Source organism: Rhinolophus ferrumequinum, chromosome 6 (assembly GCF_004115265.2).
Source record: "Rhinolophus ferrumequinum isolate MPI-CBG mRhiFer1 chromosome 6, mRhiFer1_v1.p, whole genome shotgun sequence".
NCBI lineage: Eukaryota > Metazoa > Chordata > Mammalia > Chiroptera > Rhinolophidae > Rhinolophus > Rhinolophus ferrumequinum.
The window spans coordinates 21970381-21992121 of record NC_046289.1 but is presented as its reverse complement, the minus strand read 5'-3'; the positions used below and the strand labels follow the sequence as shown (position 1 = coordinate 21992121).

The following is a 21741-nucleotide window of genomic DNA, read 5'->3' as shown; positions in this document are numbered from 1 at the left end:
TACTCATAAAATAGGCAAAATCAGGGAAGTCTGACTTATGTGCACCTTTAGCAGGACTAAAATAATCCTCATGCTTTTGCTTATTTCATTTATTCTCTTTGCCTGGTATTCATTATGAGCTCATCCATTTCCATTACTGTAATTCCAACTTTTATCTGTCCTAAAAGCTTTCCCTCCTGGTCTCTTCCTCCTCCAACAACAAAGGAAAAACAAGCTGAAGGGTAGTTTTTCACTCCCTGAATTTTATTAATTTTGTTCAGAATCCCCTGGCATTTATCACATTCTCTCATACTGTTTATTATAGCATGTCTTTATTTCCTGTATCAGATTCTAAGGTATTTGAAGGCAAAGAGTGTTTTCTTCTGCCTCAAAAAGGGGCAATAGGGCAATGGTGAAGATCCCAGGGTTAGCAGTTGGATCACTTCAGTGCCCTCATCTATAAAGTAAAAATGGTAATAAATAAAACCAACCTCATAAATTTGTAGAGGCATAAGAGAATACATGTAAAACTGCCTGGCTGTTAATTACTGGATAATTGTTAACTATTGTTTCCACTCCCTGTATCCCCTAAACAAAAGCCTTACACGCTGTAGGCTTTCAATTACTGTTGGTAGAGTGTATGCAAATAAATATTCATACCTAGCAATGCATCAGCATTAGATAATTCTGCGTTTGGAAGACTAAGGTGATTAACTATGACCTAGCCGCGGTTAGAAAGGCTGGGATTACCAACATAGGGCCAATTTCCCCACCTCGTCATCTAGACCAAAGGTGTTCAAAACAAGTTTCTGTGATGCTTGCGATGTGCTATAATCTGGGCTGTGCAATAATAGCCATTAGCTATAGGTGGCTATTGAGGACTTGAAATGTGGCCTGTAAGACTGAGAAACTGAATTTTCTTTTTTTCATTTTAATTCGTTCAATACCCCCTTCGTGATTACTGTTTCCCCGAAACTAAGACCTAGCTGGACAATCAGCTCTAATGCGTCTTTTGAAACAAAAATTAATATAAGACCCCGGTATATTATATCACATCACATCATGTTATATTATATTAGACCAGGTCTTTATTAATTTTTGCTCCAAAAGACGCAGTAGAGCTGATTCTCCTGCTAGGTCTTATTTGGGGAGAAACACGGTTGTAGCTACCCTATTGGAAGGGCAGCTCTAGAACTTGCCGCCTCCTGTCCACCTCTACAATTCACCAGTGTCGCCTTTTTCACCAGTGTCGCCTTTTCCACCAGTGAAGGACGATTTCCTAATCGAAGAAGTAACTGTCACTGATTCAAAGCATCACAATTTCAAATGATCCCAAACCCTTTTATTCTTTAGCTGTTACACGTGTTCACCACCACGCTTCACCAAGGGCTGGCAAGACAAACAGTATCATATTAAACCCAGTATCTCGGGCAGTCGCACGGGACCAAGTGAGTCACACATCAAAAATGACGTGAAACGACCCAACACAACTACTCATTGCGTCCTCGCCTCGTGGAGCTCGGTCCGTAGAGGTAGTAGGGAACGCACACCGACCGCCGCGACAGGCGTGGCAAAAACGTGATCGGCGAACGGGGCGGTCAGGGCCCGCCTCCCACGCCGCACGCCGCCGCCACGGGCTCGCGTGCCAGCCGGCATGGCCTGTCCCGGTCCCCAACGCTACCGGCGTCCCGGCGTCCAAACCGAGAAAGCCGTTTCCCCCGGCCAACCTCCACCCGCTCTCGCAGGAGAATCACACCTCCTGCCCGGTTAGAAGCCAGTTTCTCGAAACCCTGCCTTTGCAAAGGCCCCAACGTCTCCGGACTCAAGGTCCCCCCTCAAAATGGCGGCAGGGCTGGGGGAACCAACCATAGAGACGTCCGCCCTCCAGAGCGCCGGCCTCTTCGGGACGCCTGCGCCCTCTGACAGGCTGGCGGCACTCGCCTTCCGGCGGAGGCGGGAACACCGTGCGCCTCCGCGGGCCCTTCTAGGAGAACGGCGAGCAGTCTCCATGGTGGCGGGTCGGACGAGCCGGGTCACGTGGCTGGCGGAAGCCGCCGCGGAGGCGGGGGGAGGAGAAAGGGGCGGGAAGCTGGTGGGAGCGCTCGATACTCGGCGACCACGGGGTTGTCATGGAGCCGCGGGGCCGGGCTCGCGCATGCGCTACCTGACTCGCGGGGCAGGTTTTGGAGCGGCGACCCCGGCCCTGGGTGAGAATGGACTGGGCACGCGGGGAAAGGGTCTGGGCGGGGAACGTGGGGAAGGGTGGTGGGAGGAGGGGAGGGAGGAAGGACGCGAAGTGGGCTAGTGGGAGAGCCGGGACTTTCGGGGAACAGAGGGGGGCAAATATGTGTCCCTCCCCCGTTTAGTTGGTTTGGCTGCGAAGGGTGGGACTGCGGGGTAGAAGGAATCACAGGTGCGGAGGGGGCTCTGTACCGGCCGGGGGGCTTGTGGGAGGAGCCAGAGGCTAAGACCTTTAAGGCGGGTGGGCCCTGGTCTAGCCCTGAGGGCAACACCCTCCCGGGTTTGGCGAGGGGGTCGGGGGAGAGCCTGGAGGCCTGCTGGACCGGGAGCAGAGGAGCAGGGAAATGGGGCGGGGGAGCGGGTGCGGGAGCTGTAACCTGGGGAGGGTCCTGGGACTCCGGTTTGAGAGGGGGGTTCGCTCCATTCTGGGCCCAGGGCACAGGTGTGCTGTCTTTTCCAGAAACCTGCCGTCACCGACTTGGCTGGTTATTTCCCTTGGGTGGCCAGCTGGCCAGGCGTGGTGCCAGGGGATGAGGAGGTGGGATAGAAGGTGGGCAGTGCCAAGTAAGGAGTCAGTAGTTTTAGTGGGTGGGTCGGGGGAAGCTCTGATCCAAGGCCCAGGGCACAGGCTCCCTGTTATTGCCCAAGTCCTGGCAGTACGCACTGCCTGGGCGTTTGCCCTGGGAGGCTGGTGGTATGCCAGTCACAGCACAGTCCTAGGGTCTGCCCGGTTCTGCCCTGCTGAGCTGGCAGGCAGGTGGATGCCTGGAGGGTACTCCTGCTGTCTGGCACAGATGCAGTGTGGGCTGGTGTGAACAGGGAGGTGGGCAGTCACTGTGAACCCTTCTGGAAGCCCGGGATTTGAGGGAAGTTCTCTAATCTTACCTCCTCTGTGGGAGAGGGGAGTGGACTGAGCCCTACCTGGGGGCGTTGTACGGGATCAGGGTTCAGGATCTTTGACATGAGTTTGCAGCCAAGTTGAAGAATGAAAATAGATGTGAAAGGGAAGATGAGTGTTAGAGATTTAGGTAGACTGGGGGGAGGTGTTCTCTGTTAAAATACACAGACATTCCCCCAGACTGGTATCTTCAAATGTGCAGACCAAGAAAAATTACTTCAGAGAAAACCCAATAATGTATTCATAATTCTAACTGGGATTCCTTGTGGTTTTCTGGGGGTAAGGTCTTGATTTTTTATGGCCTTGTCTTTTTATTGTATTTAAGCTCCTGCTTTGGCTTTCTCCTCACACCTTTGTTCATGCATGCGTGTTATACATGTGACACATTTTAAAAGAAACTTGAGCTCTCAGGAAAGTTGCCAAGTACCTATAAAAGGAGAGATCTGAGTAACATATCAGATCCTTTCCTTGTAAACCTTGTGTCTCCTTTTTATTATAAGCCTAAATCTTCATAGAGATTGTGGATTAGACCAACCTTAATTTGGTTGATGGGTTTATCCCTGACGTTGCATCTTACGATAAGGGGTACATGAGAGATCTGCTTCCTGCAGGAGACCACACCTGGAAGTTAGATCTTAAGGTGACCACGGTGTTCGGAAATGCAGAATCTTGACCTTCAAGCTGTTCAGGTATTTCAGTGACAGCTAAACTGCTAGGGTTGTTAGTGAGACTCAGCAGGACAGAAAATGTGTAGGAATTTATTATTCTGTTGAGTACCTCACACATTGTTGGGTGCTGATGTCACAAAAATGAAAAAACAACTCGAGGTTGAGGAGACAAATAATTACACTCTAAGGTAAGAAGCGCAAAAATAGAAGAGCCAAGTGCTGTGGAGTACTTGTTAGAATTTTATACCTATTTATGTAAACCTCTATATTTATATTCACTTTCCTTTATAAGTTTTAGTGCGTACTGTTCTCTCTGAGAACCTTTGGATTCTGTGTTACATACACTCTTATAAGATACCCAATTAGGGTCAATTCTGACAGTTTGGGGAGCTTATGTTGGAGTCCTTTTAATGCAGAGTCAGACACATAAGGATCTAAGATGTTTGTAAAGCAGTGTTAGTGGTTTTCAGTCTGTGCCAGGAAACAGAGATGGCACAAGTGGGTAAGAGCTTGGTAACCCGTTTTCAACCCCTAGTCAGTGTATGAGCATCTAGCTTTATTGTAAAAATACCGAGGAAGAAAACAGTCTCGCGGTTTGCAGACTTTGCCCTGGATTTGAGCGCACCTGTAGTAAACGCTGTCACTCTGCTTCTCTTCTGTCAGGAGCTTCATCTGGCACTGTGTATGAGTGGTTCTGTTGTTCACCAGCTAATTGATGTCCGCGGTGCTACTTCCAGGAAGGAAGTGCGTCTCTCAGAGAAGAGAGGTCAAGGTGGGGTGTAGCCCTTCAGTAGCCATTCTACTTGAATCTCCCTGGGACACTAAGGCTTTCTGCTGCTTAAAAAGAACTTAGGACAGAGGCTTTCATATTTTTAGTTATGTTAACGTCCAAAGTAGTTAATTTACTATTCTAAAGTAGACTATGTGTTCTTTATTTCCAACTGTTGCCAATTCCCCAGGATTTAAAATTTTAGCATCTGTTCTCCTTTTAACACATTTGTCAATGTTTCATATTTGGATTCCACAATCAGTATTGTCCTGCACATTCTCAATGGGCCAGAATAAACTCCTGTGTATCTTTTGTAGCTCCATTGACTACGCTTTAACAGCAGCAGCAAGACCTTCCTTCTCTTGTCACAGGATTGTAGAAGACGAAATTGGGATGCTTCACCTAAAATACCTATAAAATAACCCATATTTAGTAAGACGTGAAACTTTGTTAAGTTGTTAATTAGTTGCACCTAACATGAGCTGCCTTCCTAATCTAAATCAACAGCAGGATCAGACTTGAATAGGTCGGATTGCCCATCCACAAGCTATAATATATCTGCTTCATTTGGAAGAAGCCTCCTATTCACTTTCAGACAGTATTATTTCAGGGAAATGAAATCGTGCACATTTGCTGGGTTTTGTACAAAAGGATCCTGATTTAATTAGAGATACACTTTTACATTTTAGTCTACTTTTTAAACTGCATTGTCCATGCTGTTGCACTTGTCTGGGGCCATCCAATAAGAGATACTGCTTTTGCATGGTGCTCTACAAGATATGACAGTGTCATTTATCTCTTATGCTCATAGGGCTGAACCTGTGACCTGTCAAAGAGTACTTGATTTGACATGGATTGAATGGGGAAACCAGTTCTGTTCAATGAGTTTGACATGGTACAAAATAATTTTTACCCGGAATTGTGTTTAAAATTCAGTCTCATTCAGATCAGCGTGTGTTCCCATTAGTCCACTTCTGTACGCAAAAATATGAGCGAGAGCGTTGCTCGAAGCATCCTTGTCATCTGTTTGACTTTATTTTGAATCCCTCCTCTGCTTCCGGAGTAATTGATGTTCCTCAGGAGATCCTGTATTAGCAGAAATGTTCAGTCTTGGCATTTTAGGGTATTCACTGACAGTGCTGCGTGGCAGGGGGCTTGTGTTTCTCTGTTGCACTCAGAAGGACAAATGGATGGAGTTGTGAGTGGATTGTGAATTAAAATATCGCCAGGCTTTGCTTACACCTACTATCTTAGCGTGCTTGGGCTGCTATAACAAAATATAACAAAATACCACAGACTGGGTGGCTCATAAACAACAGGAATTTATTTCTTGTTCTAAAGGCTGGAAGTCAGATTAGGTGCCGGTCAGGTGAAGGCCTTCTGGGCCACAGATTTCTCATTGTGTCCTCACATGGTGGGAGGGGCCAGGGAGCTCTCTGGAGCCTGTTTTATAAGGGCACTAATCCTACTCAGGAGGGCTCCACCCTCACGACCTAAGCATCTTCCCGAGACCCCACCTCTTAATACCACCATCTGTGGAGGTTAGGATTTCAAACATTCAGACCAACACCCACCCAATTTCATTATTACTGTCATTTTCCTGGTTGGCCCCCTGTTCTCTTTAGCCCTGTCGTATCCTTTGTATTTTTTTTTTTTTTTAAGATTTTATTGGGGAAGGGGAACAGGACTTTATTGGGGAACAGTGTGTACTTTCAGGACTTTTCCAAGTCAAGTTGTTGTCCTTTCAATCTTAGTTGTGAAGGGCACAGCTCAGCTCCAGGTCCAGTTGCCAGTTGTTAGTTGCAGGGGGCAGAGCCCACCATCCCTTGCGGGAGTCGAGGAGTCGAACCAGCAACCTTGTGGTTGAGAGCCCCACACTCCAACCAACTGAGCCATCTGGCCACCCGGGAGCCGAACGGCAGCTCATTGACTTCATTGTTGTTGCAGACGGTGCAGCTCGCTGGCCCACGTGGGAATCGAACCGGCAGCCCCATTGCCCAGAGCTCGAGTTCTAACCAACTGAGCCACGTGTCCGTCCTCTTTTGTGTTCTTATCATGCCAGCCTTACAGCTGCCATTCATTGCTGACTCAGATGGCCTTGTTAAAATGTCTGCAAAGTTTTCAGCCTCTGCCAGCCCTTTGAAGGGCTAATTTGTGTAATTCTTTGCCCTGTTAGCCTTGTTATAGATCTGCTGTGGATCAGCTATGTGTCACTGGGGCAAATCTAGGCTTCTTCCTGGGCCCCCAGTATGTACATGTGACAGCCTACCCTGCATCTCCACTCATGTGACCCATAGTCGGTCACTTCTCCCTACATGGCCTAAACTGAACTAGCCTGGCCACCCCATCCTATCCTTTCCATGCTCTTCTTGGGCTCCCGAGCTTAGAAAATGGTTCCGCCATGTACTCCTGCCCCTAAGCAAACAGTTACCAAGCCCTGTCAAGTCAGCCTCCTAAGTATGTCTCCAATCTGCTCACTTCCTCCATCCCCACTGCCCTCACCTTGATTCACCTGGACTGCGTAGTAAGTGGTATAGCGGCACCTAGATGATCTCAATGCCACTCTGGCCTCTCCATTCAGCCTGGCATCCAAAGTGCTTTTAAAATGCAGATCTGATCTTGTCACTCTTCTGTTAAAATGCTTCCGCGACTTCCCATCGCTCTTAATAGCCAAAATCCTTACAAATTGGGTGATAGGGCACTGCCTGTCTGTCCCCTGCTGCCCCCACCATGTCAGGGCATGACCTTCTACCCTCTGCACTGCTCTGGCCTCCCTGGCCTTTCGGCTCCCTTAGGGCCTTCACACTCCACCCCACCCAGCCCCCTTCCGGGGCTGACTCCCACTAACTCCAGATCCCATTACATGTCACTTCCCTCAGGAAAGCCTTCCCTTCCCTTCCCTTCCCTTCCCTGTCCCTCCGAACTGCTGGGCTCTCCCCGTATCTGTTACAAAAATAGTAATTCATTGTGTGATTATTTGATTAATGTCTGTCTCTCTCTAGACTCATTTCCAGGAAGGTTGCGGACAATGTTTGTTCAATTCACCCTGATTCCCAGTCCGAGCACAGTGCCTGGTTCACAGTGGGCACTTGATAAATATTTTAAATGACCAAGTGTAACTTACCTGAGCCTCACCGTCCTCCTCTGTAAAATGGGATAGTGACAGGAGGACGTTGTGAGGCTCAAGTGAAATAACAGAAATAATGTTGTAGGCTTTTATAGAAGCAGAGCACTATTATATGTAACTTTCTTTCTGCATAAACTGCTTTTTAAGCCAAAAAGTAGTGTGCGTATGTAAGGAGTTGTTTTTACTCTGTTCAGTACCTCACCCAAAGAAGTGAAAAGTTAATTTGGGAAGCCACACTTGGGAGGTGGTAATAAGTCAGGAGCTCACAGGTGTGTCCTGGGAAAGCAAGCCTTGTCCGAGATGGGCATGGCCTCCTCTCCGCCCTCAGGGAGCAGGGTGAGTTCCCCACTCCAGAAGCCTCATCACATGTCCCTTTGTTAGCAGTTTACAAAGCCTCTACTGAATGTGGTTTGTGTGCCTTGAATTTGTAATGAAATTAGAGGGCACAGAGAGGACAGCGAACCTCTTTTTGGGTGGAAACCCTTCTACTATTTAGTAAACTTGAAGCCTTTTCAGTTGAGACTTCTGAGAAAATACAGAGGAAGAGGGCGAGGCCAGTGTTCTTTGCCCTTACTTTACTCACCGTTTGGATCACCTGCTTCAGCGATCCAGGCACTGACAGCTTATGTAATTGTTGTTTTTCACAGGACAATCCAGATGAAAGAGTAGTGGTGAATCCACTTCCAGCCCAGTAAAACATGGAGAAGAAAAACTCATCCAGAGGGAGCCCCAGAAGACTCTTGGCCAAACTAGGCAAAGGCACAGAGATGAAAAAAGTGGCGCGTCAACTCGGCATGGCAGCTGCTGAGTCAGATAAGGACTCTGGATTTTCAGGTTAAAAATACCTCATTCTTTGTATATTGTAATGGATGATTTGCCTGAAAAAGGTTTTCCCTGAAACTCATTTGTGTGAGAAGGATAGGAAGCTTTCATGTACAGAATAAATAACTATCTGATCTCTTAAAATGGTAATTCTGATGCCACATGGCAGGGTACCCGTCAGTCACCATGGGGTTAGTTTGAAGGAATGATTTGACATCTTTTTTCAACTCTGATGCTCAACTTAAAATCTTACATTTTCAACTTTGGCAAATGGTTCCTGGAAAAAAATATTTGAATACTCATAATTCTGTTGTCTTAGCTCCTTTTTTCATAGGAATAGTGGCATTGCAGGAAAGAAATACTGCATGTGAAAAATTAAACAAAAGTAATACAAAATTTGTTAAGGTAACCTTTTTGCTAAGAAAGTAATTTGGCTGTGTTTAAACACATTTCCCGTCTGCAGCCCATCCTCCCAGTATCTGTGCGTTTTATATTTGGACTAGGAGCCCCTTGGCCCAATTCCAAACTTGAGTATCTATTAGAGATAAGAAAGTAGAACAATTTTCCTTACAAGTTTGTCTTAAACTTTACCTGAAAGGGCTAGCTGCGTACCCATTGATTCTCTCAATTTTGTGCTGAGGCTCTTTTTTATTTCCAGGTCTGAGGGGAGTGGCTTGACTATGGCTCTAGCGTCAACATTTTGGCCCAGGGAATGCAGAGGGGTGATGCCAGGGGATCTAGCCAGGCCAACATCCTAAGCTGGAGTACTCTCCTAGAGGAAGATTTGTTACCCAGCCTCACAGAGACTAATCAGTCCATCCGGTTGATTTATTAACTTACAGTGAGAAATGCAGCTGTTAGGAACACTAAAACTGCCTCATCCTCAGATTAGTTTATTTTCTCCCTGTAGGCATGTTGCGTGAGAAGCCAAATTATAAATAGACTGTTGCTCAGAGAGGAACAGAGTACCCACCGACCGAGGAATTAGAATAAGGACAGTCTGGGGAAGGGAGGGCCGACGTGCAGCCCTTTGGGTTTTTTTCTATCTCTCAGCATTGTTTCCTAAGCTTACTTCTTGTATATTTTATTAGCTGACATTCTTCTGTAAAGAAGCATTTTCCCTCCTCACCCCCTTTTTTGCGTATCACTGTGGATTCATGGAATTTTTTTTGTAAAAATAAGTTGGTCAGTCCTTCACCATTATTGTTTTCAATACTCCAGTTGTCCCCGATTTGGCCATTGGGAGTCCCTTCTAGATAAAAAGTCCCTGTGTCTTTTTGATGTGTCCCCATTTGTGTTTGAGGACTTCCTTGCTTTCTGGGATGATAAGATGTCCAGGCTCATCTTGTATCTTCCCTGGCAAAGACTTGGAATCCAAGGAACCCTGGTTTCCTTTTCATGCAGAAAGGCATTTAGAAACCGAGATCCAGGCACCAGGTATGCACTTTGCTTCTGAAGTCTTTGTTCCTGGCCTAATGGTTCTTCACTAGAGATGCACATTTGGATAACTTGTGGTGCTTTGTTAAAATATACCTGTCTGGGCACCAGATAAATCAATTCAGTAGATGGAGGGGAGGACCCCAACATCCATAATTTCTAAACAGTGTCACTGGAGGTCTGATTTAAATGCAAGTGTTGACAGTTGCACTCATTTAAATTAAAGCCACATTCCAGTCTGCCTCATCCAGATTCTGCCGAGATTCTTGGGGGGCATTTAGGGTACCCCAGACTCCTCCATAGCAGGGTTGCAGTAGTCTCTGGGTTTGCTCTAGCAGGTAGCTAATTAAGTCCTTTTTGTATGGATTTCACATAGAGCAACCTCGTCTTCTTTGCCTTGGAGGGTCTCTTTCTGTGCAGGACCCGCAGTAGGCACACTCGGCATGCATTTAGGACACCAGCACAGGAGGTGCTTCTCCAGGAGGAAGGAGCAACACAAACGGACACCTTTTAAACTTCGGCTTTGATGAACATATCCAGAATTTACAATTAGAAAACTTAGGAAGAAGGTATTTTAATTTCAGCATGGATGTAAGTTTTCAGGTTTACAGATTGGTGGTGTTTTTATTATAATTCCACCTTCTAGTGCCCAGAGCCCCAGGTTACACACATACTCCCCTCCCCTTTAACAAGAGATTCTTGAAAGTAATAAACTAACTTTGAAGCCTTCAGTACATTTCTCCTGTGGACTGCTGATGATTTACTTGCACGTGAACCCGAGTTGATGCAGGCTTTTGTCTGTAACAGAGTTAGAAAGGAAGTCCTAAGGCAGTGATTCTTAATCTTTTGGGGTGAGAGTGATGAGTATGGATCCCATTGAGGATCCAATGAAAGCTTAAGACCCTCCCCTCAGAAAAAGTCACAAAAACCCATCTCACAAATGTTCGATTCAGTTCCAAGGCATCCACGGCTGCCCTGGTTAAGAGCCCTGAGCCTAGAGCCTGAGTGCACTGACCGTTCTTCTGCCCACCAGATGGGAGCTCAGAATGCCTGAGCTCAGCAGAGCAGATGGAGTCCGAGGACATGCTGAGTGCCATGGGCTGGAGCCGGGAAGAGAGGCCAAGGCAGGACTCCAAGGCTGCGAGCAGTGCCTGCCCTGCCCTGCCCCCCATGGTCGTCATGAAGAACGTGCTGGTCAAACAGGTGAGGAGGAGCGATGTCTCCTGACGTTGTGCCGTTTCCCGTTCCCGAGCGTCCTATGCGTAGAGGCCCTTCCGCTCTGCCCAGGAGAGAGTTTAGAAGCAGCCCATCAGAACCACGCTGATGCTGACTTCTGTCCGGGGAGAGGAGGTTTCCTTTCAACTACTGACAGTGTTTTTGTTAAAAGGACTATAAGAATTGTGATATGTGCTCTCATTTTCCACACAGAAAGATTATTTTTGTATGCCTGGTTTGTCTGAAGGGTCCCCGGAATTCTTTTGTCATGCAGAAAGGAACCAAGCAGAAATGTCACAGCCTTTTATAGTGCATTCTAATATGTGGCAGAACTTAGGGTAGAAACAAAAGAATCTCTTTTTAATTTGAAATGCCCTGGAAATTTAGAAATGTAGGATGTATTTGTTTGTTTAAGAAGTCGAGGCGGTTTCCATGTTTCTCATGTCACATTCTCAGCGTTTTCTTAGTAATCAGCCAAAGGCATGTCATTAGTGAGAGAGCCGCTCTTTGGTTTAGGTATGGCTATCCCAGAAGTGTCCACCCAGCATTGCTGAAAAATACCCTGTTTTGAGCTTTATTATATAACTTTAAATAATATGTGGTTATTGTCTAGATGTGAAAGAAAAGATTCAGATGGAAACCTAAGCTAAGCCCCCATGTTTGAAACAGAACTTAGTCATATGAACTGGGTTAAAGAACATTTAACCTTACCCTCCTTTGCTCTAAAATACATCAGTTCTCCCATGGGTCCATTGACGAGGCCGCTTGAAGCTACTGACACTGGAAATCTGGCCTTATGTTGTTGACCTTCCCGCCTTAGGGAGAAGAACATACATGTCTGTAGCCTGACAGGAAACCTTAACATCTTAACTATTACCTAGTTATTTCTGAGGAACACAAACTGATTTTCAACAAGGCAACCTAGTGAGTTTGGAAAAAGAATTTGAAGATTTTTTCTTGGCAAATCACATCTCAGCGGGAAGCACAGCTCTGCTTGTTGAAATGAAGAGAGAGAATAAAGACACGTAATGGAGCCCAGATGAGCTTGTCCAGGCCCACCAGCGCTGTGATGCTTCTCAGGGCTTCCTTTCTCCTGGCTTTTTTCCTACCTGCCTTCCTCTCTGGCTCCCGTGTTACCCTTCCTTGTGAGCCTGTGTTTATATGCTTTCTTTGCTATAGGTGAGGCTGGCAGCTCCAGAGGGCTGAGAACAGTCCGCAGTTGAGTAGTGAGTATGCTTTTCCAGCAGAGCTGCATCCTTCAGGACAAAGACCTGCCAGGAAGGCTTCTGGGCTCCAGCAGGAGATGGGCGGCTTGGGGACAGGCTGACCTAATGGAGTAGTCTAGGAGTTTCGTCTTCTTTTTTTCTGACATGCTAGAACCCAGCACACTCCAAAATTAAGATAATGGGATACTTTTTAAATCTCTGCATATTGTGTAACGTCTTGATTACTGCTTGCTTGGCTTTAGGTACTTTTCTTTTGAGGTTCTGATTCTAGTTCTGCCACTCGCCTGTGTGATCTTGCACACAGTCAAGTACTTAACCACCCTGGACTTCACTTTCCTCATCTTCAACATGAAGGCTTTATGGGAAATGATCTGAGAGCCTGTCCGAGTCTAACATCTTATCCCGTACTCCCTCAGGTGATTCAACATGAATAATATATTGTAACATCTAATAACTAGAACAAGTAAGCTAAGTATCTGTTGGGACAGTGGGCATCACAGCAGCATTAGGAAGAATCCAGGGAAACCATCTGAGGAAAGCAGAGGATTAGATATTTTCTGGATCCGTTTGCCTTGTAGGTCCACTCTTAGAGCAAGAATGACTAAGGGGATAGTCTGACATTTTGCTTCTGACGGAGCTGGACTAAGCCATGTCTCCTTTGAAAGACGCCTGATTCTGGATCTCCTCCGGCAGGGAAGTGTGGTTGCTAGGCCTAGCATTGCTTGCTTATATACATCCCAGAGTAGATTCGAACACCAAGAGGGCTCCAGGATGGACTCTCCGGGCCTTCCCACCTTGGGCGCAGGAGATGAACTGTAGCTGGCCTAACGTGCCTCGCCAGGCATCCAGGAAGCTGAAATGTGTGCACAGCGGTGTGCTTGTGAGAAGAGAGCTTTCTTCTGCTCGAAGTGACCCACCGAGGATAAGAACCCGGCGTGGGCTCGCTGTCTGTCTAGCCGCGACACTCCTGTCTTTGGGACCAGGTTGGAACCGGTCTGGCTTTTAAATAGTGGAAATGGGTAACCATGCCTCTTTATCAGATTTGTATCTGAATCAGGACTTTAATGAAAACTAAAAGTGTATAATTGAGGAATAATATAACACAGGCAGCATAGCAGAACGGTTAGGATGGGTTTTAGAGTCAGTCAGCTCTCTCACTTACTAGCTTGTCGACTTAAAGCAAGTTATTTCAACTTTCTATGCCTCAGTTTCCTATTTGTGAAGGGAAATGATAGCTACCTCATGGGGCTGTTATGGAGACAACCCATGTAAAACATCACACGCAGTGCTGGCCTGTAATAAGCACCAGTTATTGTGAAAGGTTTTTGGTTGGTGAGTGTCACTGCCTTTAAAAGGGGCTCTGGACTCCTGGCCATATGTAACTTTTTAATCAAAAGTTGTTTTCAGGTAGAAGAGGTTCCAGATGTAACTAAATGGAGATAAATTTTGATGTGAAGTCACACTTATAGTCTTGAGATTAGCACGTTTTCACGCCATAAAATTGTACTTTCCATATTTTTATTGCCTCAGTTGTGACCTTAGATAACTATATCATTACTTCACGTACCTACAATTTCGTTTTCTGAGTGATAGCACTTGGATAAAAATAGGTACTTCCTCCAGTATTCCCTCAGGAAAAGTTAAAAGAAAAAGGATGATATCAGACCCAAATGAACTTTCAACTCGCTTCTCCAGTGACGTTCCTGAGAGGGGCTACCCCACCCGGGAGCAAAGCTCTGGGCTTGAAGTTGTTATAAACATCTCTGCTTTGCCCTTTGAGAGAAGCTTCGGACTTGTCTCCTTTCCGCAGGTAAAGAGCCGCTCTTTTCCTTTGTTTCAGGGCAGCAGCTCATCCCAGCTCCAGTCGTGGACTGTCCAGCCCTCCTTTGAAGTGATCTCAGCACAGCCACAGCTCTTATTCCTTCACCCACCTGTACCATCTCCTGTCAGCCCACGTCACGCTGGCGAGAAAAAGTCGGACTCCAGGAGCTACTTGCCTATTCTGAATTCTTACACGAAAATTGCCCCACACCCAGGAAAAAGGGGCCTTTCCTTCGGCCCAAAGGAAAGAGCAGAAAGTGGAATGAGGAAGAAAATGTGTACCGAGAGACTGGGGCCCAGCTCGTGTGCCAGTGAGCCGACCAAGAGTGGTGCTGTGCCACCCCGTCCCCCGACTCCAGCGCCCCCCAGCGCCAAGCTTGCTGAGGACTCAGCTCTGCAGGGTGTGCCCTCTCTGGTGGCAGGAGGAAGTCCACAAACTCTCCAGCCGGTGTCCAGCAGCCACGTGGCTAAAGCTCCCAGTCTGACCTTTGCTTCCCCCGCCAGTCCTGTCTGCGCCTCAGACAGTACTCTGCATGGGTTAGAGAGCAGCTCCCCCCTTTCACCCCTGTCGGCTAATTACAGCTCACCTTTATGGGCCGCAGAGCACCTCTGCTGCAGCCCGGATATCTTCTCAGAGCAGCGGCAGAGCAAACACAGGCGCTTTCAGAATACCCTAGTTGTCCTACACAAATCTGGCTTGCTGGAGATCACTTTGAAAACCAAGGAGTTGATTCGTCAGAACCAAGCAACTCAGGTAGAGCTAGACCAGCTGAAGGAGCAGACCCAGCTGTTTATAGAGGCCACCAAAAGCAGGGCTCCTCAGGCTTGGGCCAAGCTGCAGGCGTCTTTAACCTCGGGGTCCACTCATACTGGCAGTGACCTGGAAGCATTTTCTGATCTCCCAGACATATAGCACAGAAGGCACATTTTCTTGTGACTTGAGTGGTTCTTTTTCCCTCTTGCTGTTATCTTACTTCTGTTTCCCAAAATTTATGTAAGAGCTCTTCCTTCTAAACTGAAACTGTTCAGCACTTCACTTAAGAAGCCACATGCCAATACCTTGTCTTAACCTGTGGTCTATGCACGGTTTACCTGTGTCTCCGTTCCACTGAGGACCTCAGATTCGGGGTGTCCTGGAGTCTCTTTTCCATAGCCTGTAGGCACTTAGGTGGATCACGGGGCAAAGCAGGAGGCTCTTCTGGCTGTCACCTCCCACCATCCCACTCACTAACCGCGATCAGGGTGCAGTGACATGGATGAACATACAGTGACACCTGGCAAGCCAGGGAGTAGGTGACATAAGGATCCCTTCACAGATCTTCCCTTGAATGTCTTAGTCACAGAGAAAAGTAAGAGGAGGTGTGTTTGCTTTGCTTCAGGCATCGGTGCCATTTGGGCACAGGTTGGGCTTAGAGTGCAAGCACTTAACCACTTACGGCTTTGTTTCCTTAAACTTGAGAGTCACGTGGAAAGGGTCATACATTGAACTAACTCACCACTTTCATCACAAGCCAGGTTTCTTTTCACTTAAACTGGGAGGCAAAGTAACTTCAGAGTTCTAAAGTATGGAACAGATGCAGTACCATCTGGAGTGAGCTGATGAACTGCTGTTTAGACTTTCGCGTCTGAAGAAGGTAGACATGGCTAGCATCTCTTGGTCAGAAGCTGGAAGATTCTGGTAATTTGTGCTTTTCCCCTCTCTCTTTTTGAAACAGTGCAACCTGTTCTATGTGTGAAAATCTTAAAGATAGCTTCAGGGGTCCTGAGAGAGTGGTATCTGTTACCCCTCTGCTGCCGCCTCTTACTCCTCTTGTTTCTATAAAAGAGGAAAGAAATTATTAAGCTTGATAGACTTGGGATTAAAGTCACCCTGAGGTTACGAAATAGAAGCCCACAAAAATTGGAAAACGTTCTGAACAATTTTCACCTCCAGAGTGTTTGTCCCATATGTTGCACAGTGACGTGGAGTCACTGGAGCAATCTGCTGCTGCTTCCGTGTGTGGGATATTGGCAGCAAACCCAGAGGTGTAGTGTTGGTGATCTAGGAACAGAGGGTGTGATGAGAACTTACAGCTGATAACACAGTCAGCCTCATAGTAAAGGTAAACTAGATTTCGAAGTAGTAGAGTTCCAGACTTTCTCTCCTTTATTTAAAAGTGTCATCCTCTTGAAAATCATTAAACAAGTTCTGGACGACCAGCTTCATCTTTTCTGCAAGGAAAACGTACTTAATGTTTTATCAAGGCCAGAAGCTAATGCTCATATTTACTAGGTAGTTGTAACTGTAATGTAGTTTAAGAATCACAAGGCTTCAGATTGCCTACACTTTGTCCTCACACATGTATGAGTTAGATATGACCAATTTAAAAATAAACTTGGTAAAATCTCTAGACTCCTGATCAGTGCAGAATCGTTACCTGCCATTTGCTTTATGAAAGTTTCAAAAATCAGAGCAAATGTGTCTTTAAGCCGACTCAGCGCCTTTGAATACTTTTCTCTTGGCCGACTCCCTTTGCCTCCCCTGAATCCATGTGGTACTACAGCAGCTCTGCTCTGTGCACCATGCTAAGAAGCTTCCTTTTTGGCAGAGTATGTTTGGCAACAAACTATAGAGACAGGTGCATTCAGAACAGCCTGGGCAGCAGTCATGAGTCTTACTGAGTGTCAAAAATCTGAACACAACTTGCTGAAAACCACATTTATTCCATCAGAAAAACCCTCTGTGGAACTATAAGCCTTTTGGACTCGTCCTAGATTAAGGCTTGCATTTGCCTTCCTGTCACAGTAAAAGATGATGAAAGCCATCATTGGTCCTCCCTGCTGAGTGGCAGGGAGTAGCAGCACCACCCCCAGCTCTTCTCTGATCTTACAACTTAGTGCTGAAAGTCTCTCTAGGCTCTTAGCATGGGCGTTCCTTCCCTAGTGGAGCTGTAAGCAGGTGAAGCCGAGCAGAGAAGCTAGATCTTGGAAGGAGAATCCACTGAAGTGAGCAGACATTTGGGGCCAGAAGCCAGATCGACAAACGGAGACACCTTGGAGCTGACCAGAAAGACCTCTGTTGGTTGCACAAGGCTGTAAGTAGTGGCCCTAGCGATGCATGATTTGACCTGGTGTGAAGTAGTGCTGCAGAGCGACTGTTTTCTGAAAGTGAGAAGCCATACGTAGCTCAAACCAACCCTTCAGAGAACTTCTGGCAGATTTTGTTGGCAGTGTTGAAACACGTCTAGAAAAAGCTGCTGATTGAATTGGTTGTGGGATTGGAGTTTAATGACACTGTAATTTATTACACTCATTGCTTTTTATTGATTATAGTTTGTCTGACTTTGATGCCTTCAGCAGAAATGTAACTCTCGTGCATATATTGAAGTGTTTTTCCAGCTATGGATTCGTTAGAGGTTTACTTACCAAATGTGAATTATTTTGAGGAAGTATGAAGTTTTGTAGAAATTGACTGTGAAATGTCAGAGAAAAATAAAAGTCACTTACTTGAAAACTACTTGGCCATTTTGACTTATAACTGCTTAAAAATACGAAGTGAGACCTTAGTATTGATTTAAGTTTAAACATACGTCCTCATGTCACTTGGGCATGTTGGGATTAGATGCTGAACTTGTGGAACTTCACCGTTCTGACTTTCACCAGAGTGCACTTACAAGGAAATGCAGGCAGTCTTAGGGCAGACGAGGAGTGCAGCATTCCCTAGAGTCTTGGAGAGGTTTCCGTAGGGTAGGCTGGGAGGAGTGACAATACAATCCGATGACTTCGTCCATCTGATTTGACACTTTAACAAATAACATTTTCAAATGACAAAGCCACTACAGTTGTCTCCTGGGATAAACTAGAGCCACATTAAGTGCAGTTCTCTCTACAGCAAAGAGGTTGGTAGCAGGTCCACCTCCCAGCCTTCCTCCCCGCTTTTGAGTGTTGATTCCTGACGCTGTCCTCCTCAAGTTTCACTCAGAGTCTCATCAGGGAGCTGTGTGGAGTCCTCCCTGCTCCCCACTGCCAGTCAGGACGCCCCTCCCAGGATTTTTAAGACTCTAGGAAAAGGAAAACTTACCCTCCGTTAAGGGCCTACAGGGCTGCCATAGTCTAATTCTATAGCATGATTTCTGTCCCCGACAACGTTGTACCTTTTGGGATCCAGAGAAGCCGAGAGCACTGAGGAGAGCAGTTACGCAGTGGGTGGCCCCTGGCCCCCAGCATGATTCCTGCATGTGGCAATGGTGTCCAGCTAAGACGCCTGTGTGGGAACATGTCTGTCTAACCCACGTCTTCACCAGCATCGTCGCAGATGGTCACCTGGTGTGATCGAGGCTAAAGACCTGTCACATCCGTTACTCATTAATTAGGTGACTTTGGATAAGTCGCTGAACCTCTCTCGGTGTCACTCCTTTCAGCTGAATACTAAAGAACTGGAACTGGTTCTCTCTTTGCTTCTTTCTAGCTCTAACCGTTTGTAAGATCTCTCGTGTGTTAACAGGTGAGCCATAAAATCAATAAAATAAAATAAAAAAAACAAATCTGGGCTCCCTACAAAGTACGTTCCTAGTGCTCTGGTAAGATGGTTTCATTATTACAGTGTTCTGTCGGATTTTTGACGTATTGTAGGTGACTCTGGAAGGAGCATTTTGCCAGTCTGCGTTGGCTTTGCCTTTCTTATGATTACCTGGTTGCAGCTGACATGGATTCACTAATTCCCATATAAGAGATTACTCTCAAAGAATTAGTAGCCCCCAAGGAGAATGACGAGGTTAAAGCACATCATGGCCTTTTCTAGTCAGTCATCTGCAAACAGCTCTTTCACCTGAGAGGAAGGATGTAACTGGTTTTATGTTTTGGAGAGTGTGTCATTTAGCTTTTATCGCCTTCCTGATTTCTCTCCCCACAGCCTGGGAGGACGTTTCCGCATGTGTTAGAAAGAGCCTTGTACGTTGATTTAACATTATCTCTCAGGTAAATAGTTGTAGCCTGGGTAGATGCCCTGGTGTTTTGTGAGGACTTGATTCTGGTCCCAGCCTGCTGGGTGTCACACCCACAGCACGAGAGATTAGAGATGAGAAGAGGTCTGCGTGAGCAACACAATGCCATCAGAATGTCTGGGGAGAAAGTCAGCAGGAAGCAGCCTTCATCTCTGCTACCCTCGTTCCCTTTCTCATAAGAGGAGGGGAGTAATACTTGCTGTCCACTTGACATCCACAGATTATGGTGAGGTGCAAAAAAAGGATTTCTCTACGGTGTTTTAAAATTGCTCCTCCTCACCCACAAACCCAGCCAAGGAATTCCAAGGGATGGCATTCCACCCCTTAAAGGTTGTCATTTGCTTGGAATAATTAAGACTCTCTCTTACCAAAATCTCATTTACAACTAAAGGGAAGAGTAACGATCTCAACCCATTCTTTGACTGGTTTCCTGAAGGGAGATTTCTATGGGTCCAACCACTTTGCTTCTCAGAATTCTTCCATTTTTCTTAAAACGCATGGCTTTCCTCTCTCTTTCTTAAGGGATGGTTATGCAAGATATTAGAGAGTTGCTTGAAAGAACAGTCTGTATGGTTCCTGCCTCAAATTACAGCAGCTGAAGGAGATGAGTGAGTGAGAGAGAAAAGCCTGTGGAGTATGAAGTTAACACAGCGAGTGGGTGGAAGCTGTTAGGAAATGAAGAGGAATAAAAACTGAAAGCAGGATCCGAGACCAGCCCTCCTGAGGGCCCCTGTCAGGTTACATGCTTGGCGTGTGCGGCGAGGCCTTCTGGGTGGCTGGAGAGCATGACAGTAAAAATATAGCTGCCTTTAATTTTCTTAGACTCAGGAATTGCACTGGCTTTGGAGGAGTGCTCGCTAGTTCTGGTCAATGTATAAGAGAGGCGGGCCAGGGCCTCTGTCCCCCAGGGGCACCCACAAGACTTCCACTGTTGGGTGGGCAGATGGGGAGTGCCTGGCCTGGAGCCCCCCCCGCTTCGTTGGGGGCTGAGAGCACGGCAGAGAAAACAGGATATGCTACTATGTGTAGTAGATGGTAAAACCATAATACCTCTACAGCGAAGTGGGTTGAAATCACCATTTCTGGATACTCCTTATACAATTAATAAACTGGCCGAAGTCAGGGGAAAAGAAGAAGCTTAAAGACAGCCCCAGATAAAAGTCCGCATCCTCAGCAGGCAGTGCATCGTCGGGAACAAATGCAGGAAAGCCTGGTTCCGGACATGTGGTCCTCCTAGGGAATGTTTACGTTGCTCCCCAGCAACTCGTTTGGGCTTCTCCTCCACTGTCACTGGGCTGCTCAGGAAAGGCAAGTGAGTGTCTGCTTAAGCAAAACACACAGACGAAGGGCAGTGAGCTGCCCAAACCAGCAGCCCCGGATACCTACAGCCGAGCACCAGGTTACAAGCAGTCTGGACAGCGAGTTTCACTCCGCAGGTCGAGGGGCCAGGATAGTTAAGGCAAAAGCCGTTTGGAAAGTCGCCAAGTCCATGCTCGTCTAGTTCAGATGTATTTGGAAGAATGTGCTGCTTTCATTCTTGAAGCATTTTCCAAGCCTCAGTTACACTGCGGAAGCCCTTCCTAGTTACCACTTAGCTAGTAGGTTCCTAATGCTGCTGCTTGTTTTAGTCAGGTCACATCGCAGTGACAGGAGTGGCCTCCTGGCCCCACCGGCTGCAGGGGATTGGGAAACACGGGAGAACACTCACTGAGTAGTAAATGTCTCTGCCACGTTTATTTTATTTTAATTGTGAGAAGAAAGGGCTCTTGGGACCACATGGTCCGAGGTGAGCAGGCACCTGACAGCACAGGTCATGCCTCAGGGTAGGTCCCACTTTAGAGACCCTCTGTCATGCAGGGTCTCTGGTCCTGCTCCCCGCACAAGAATACAGGGTATGGCGAGGCCAAAAAGGAACAGCAATGGAGCAATGGATAGGGGGGTGTCACGTGGGAGACCCTGCAGGTCTCAGCTCCCACTCCCCACATAAGAACGCAGGATATGGTGAGACCAAAAAGGAACACCCACGGAGCCATAGGTAGGGGAGTCATGCCACTATATTCTCGCTGGCGGCTGGGTTGGAGACACAGGAAGCAGGAGCCACAATCTGCTGTCCGTTTCTTTGCCAACCAACCCCAATCCACTTGCTAACTGCAATCCGCGCCTGCTAGCTCAGCCACGGCAGTTATATTAGTAGCTAATGGCTAACCGGTAACAGCTGATGGCCACCCAGCCACAGCGGGCCATTTGATTACAGCTGATGACCATCTAATAACCGAGCCGGCACCTTTCCACATGAGGCCGAGCCTGGAAAGTGCTCTCTGGGACTCTGTCCCCACACCTTTAAAAATCCTCAGACATATGGTCCTCAATGCTCAGTTTTTCTCATACACACACACACACACACACACACACACCCCAAGTTTTATTCTTAAACCCTGATCATTTCCACTTCTCCTGAAAGTTTTAATGATTCCTGACCAAACATTGTCATTATCATTGTCACTTCAGAGTAAAATACATAAAGCTGTCAACACATTTGTGTCCCAGGTGCTAAGC

General features: G+C 46.8%; 2 protein-coding genes across 10 annotated transcripts in view; both read left to right on the top strand.

Annotated features, from left to right (window-relative positions):
- The first annotated feature begins 1602 nt into the window (after positions 1-1602).
- On the top strand, positions 1603-17699 carry CIPC (CLOCK interacting pacemaker). 6 transcript variants are annotated; one of them, XM_033107840.1, is made up of 5 exons: positions 2106-2186; positions 4450-4558; positions 8330-8516; positions 10975-11144; positions 14223-17699. In XM_033107840.1, the coding sequence occupies exons 3-5, from the start codon at positions 8381-8383 to the stop codon at positions 15114-15116; spliced, it is 1200 nt and encodes a 399-aa protein (XP_032963731.1). In that variant the 5' UTR covers positions 2106-2186; positions 4450-4558; positions 8330-8380; the 3' UTR covers positions 15117-17699. The 6 variants fall into 6 exon arrangements, with proteins under 6 accessions (XP_032963732.1, XP_032963730.1, XP_032963731.1 ...); XM_033107841.1 differs by lacking the exons at positions 2106-2186; positions 4450-4558 and adding an exon at positions 1603-1943; XM_033107839.1 differs by lacking the exon at positions 4450-4558 and having other exon boundaries at positions 2040-2186.
- The window catches only part of TMEM63C (transmembrane protein 63C), a 112230-nt gene continuing 107635 nt past the window's right edge, over positions 17147-21741 (top strand). For all 4 annotated transcript variants that reach the window (XM_033107837.1, XM_033107835.1, XM_033107834.1 and 1 more), the window contains exon 1: positions 17147-17277. The gene's annotated coding sequence lies outside the window, so the exon portion shown is untranslated. The remainder of the gene's footprint in view (positions 17278-21741) is intronic.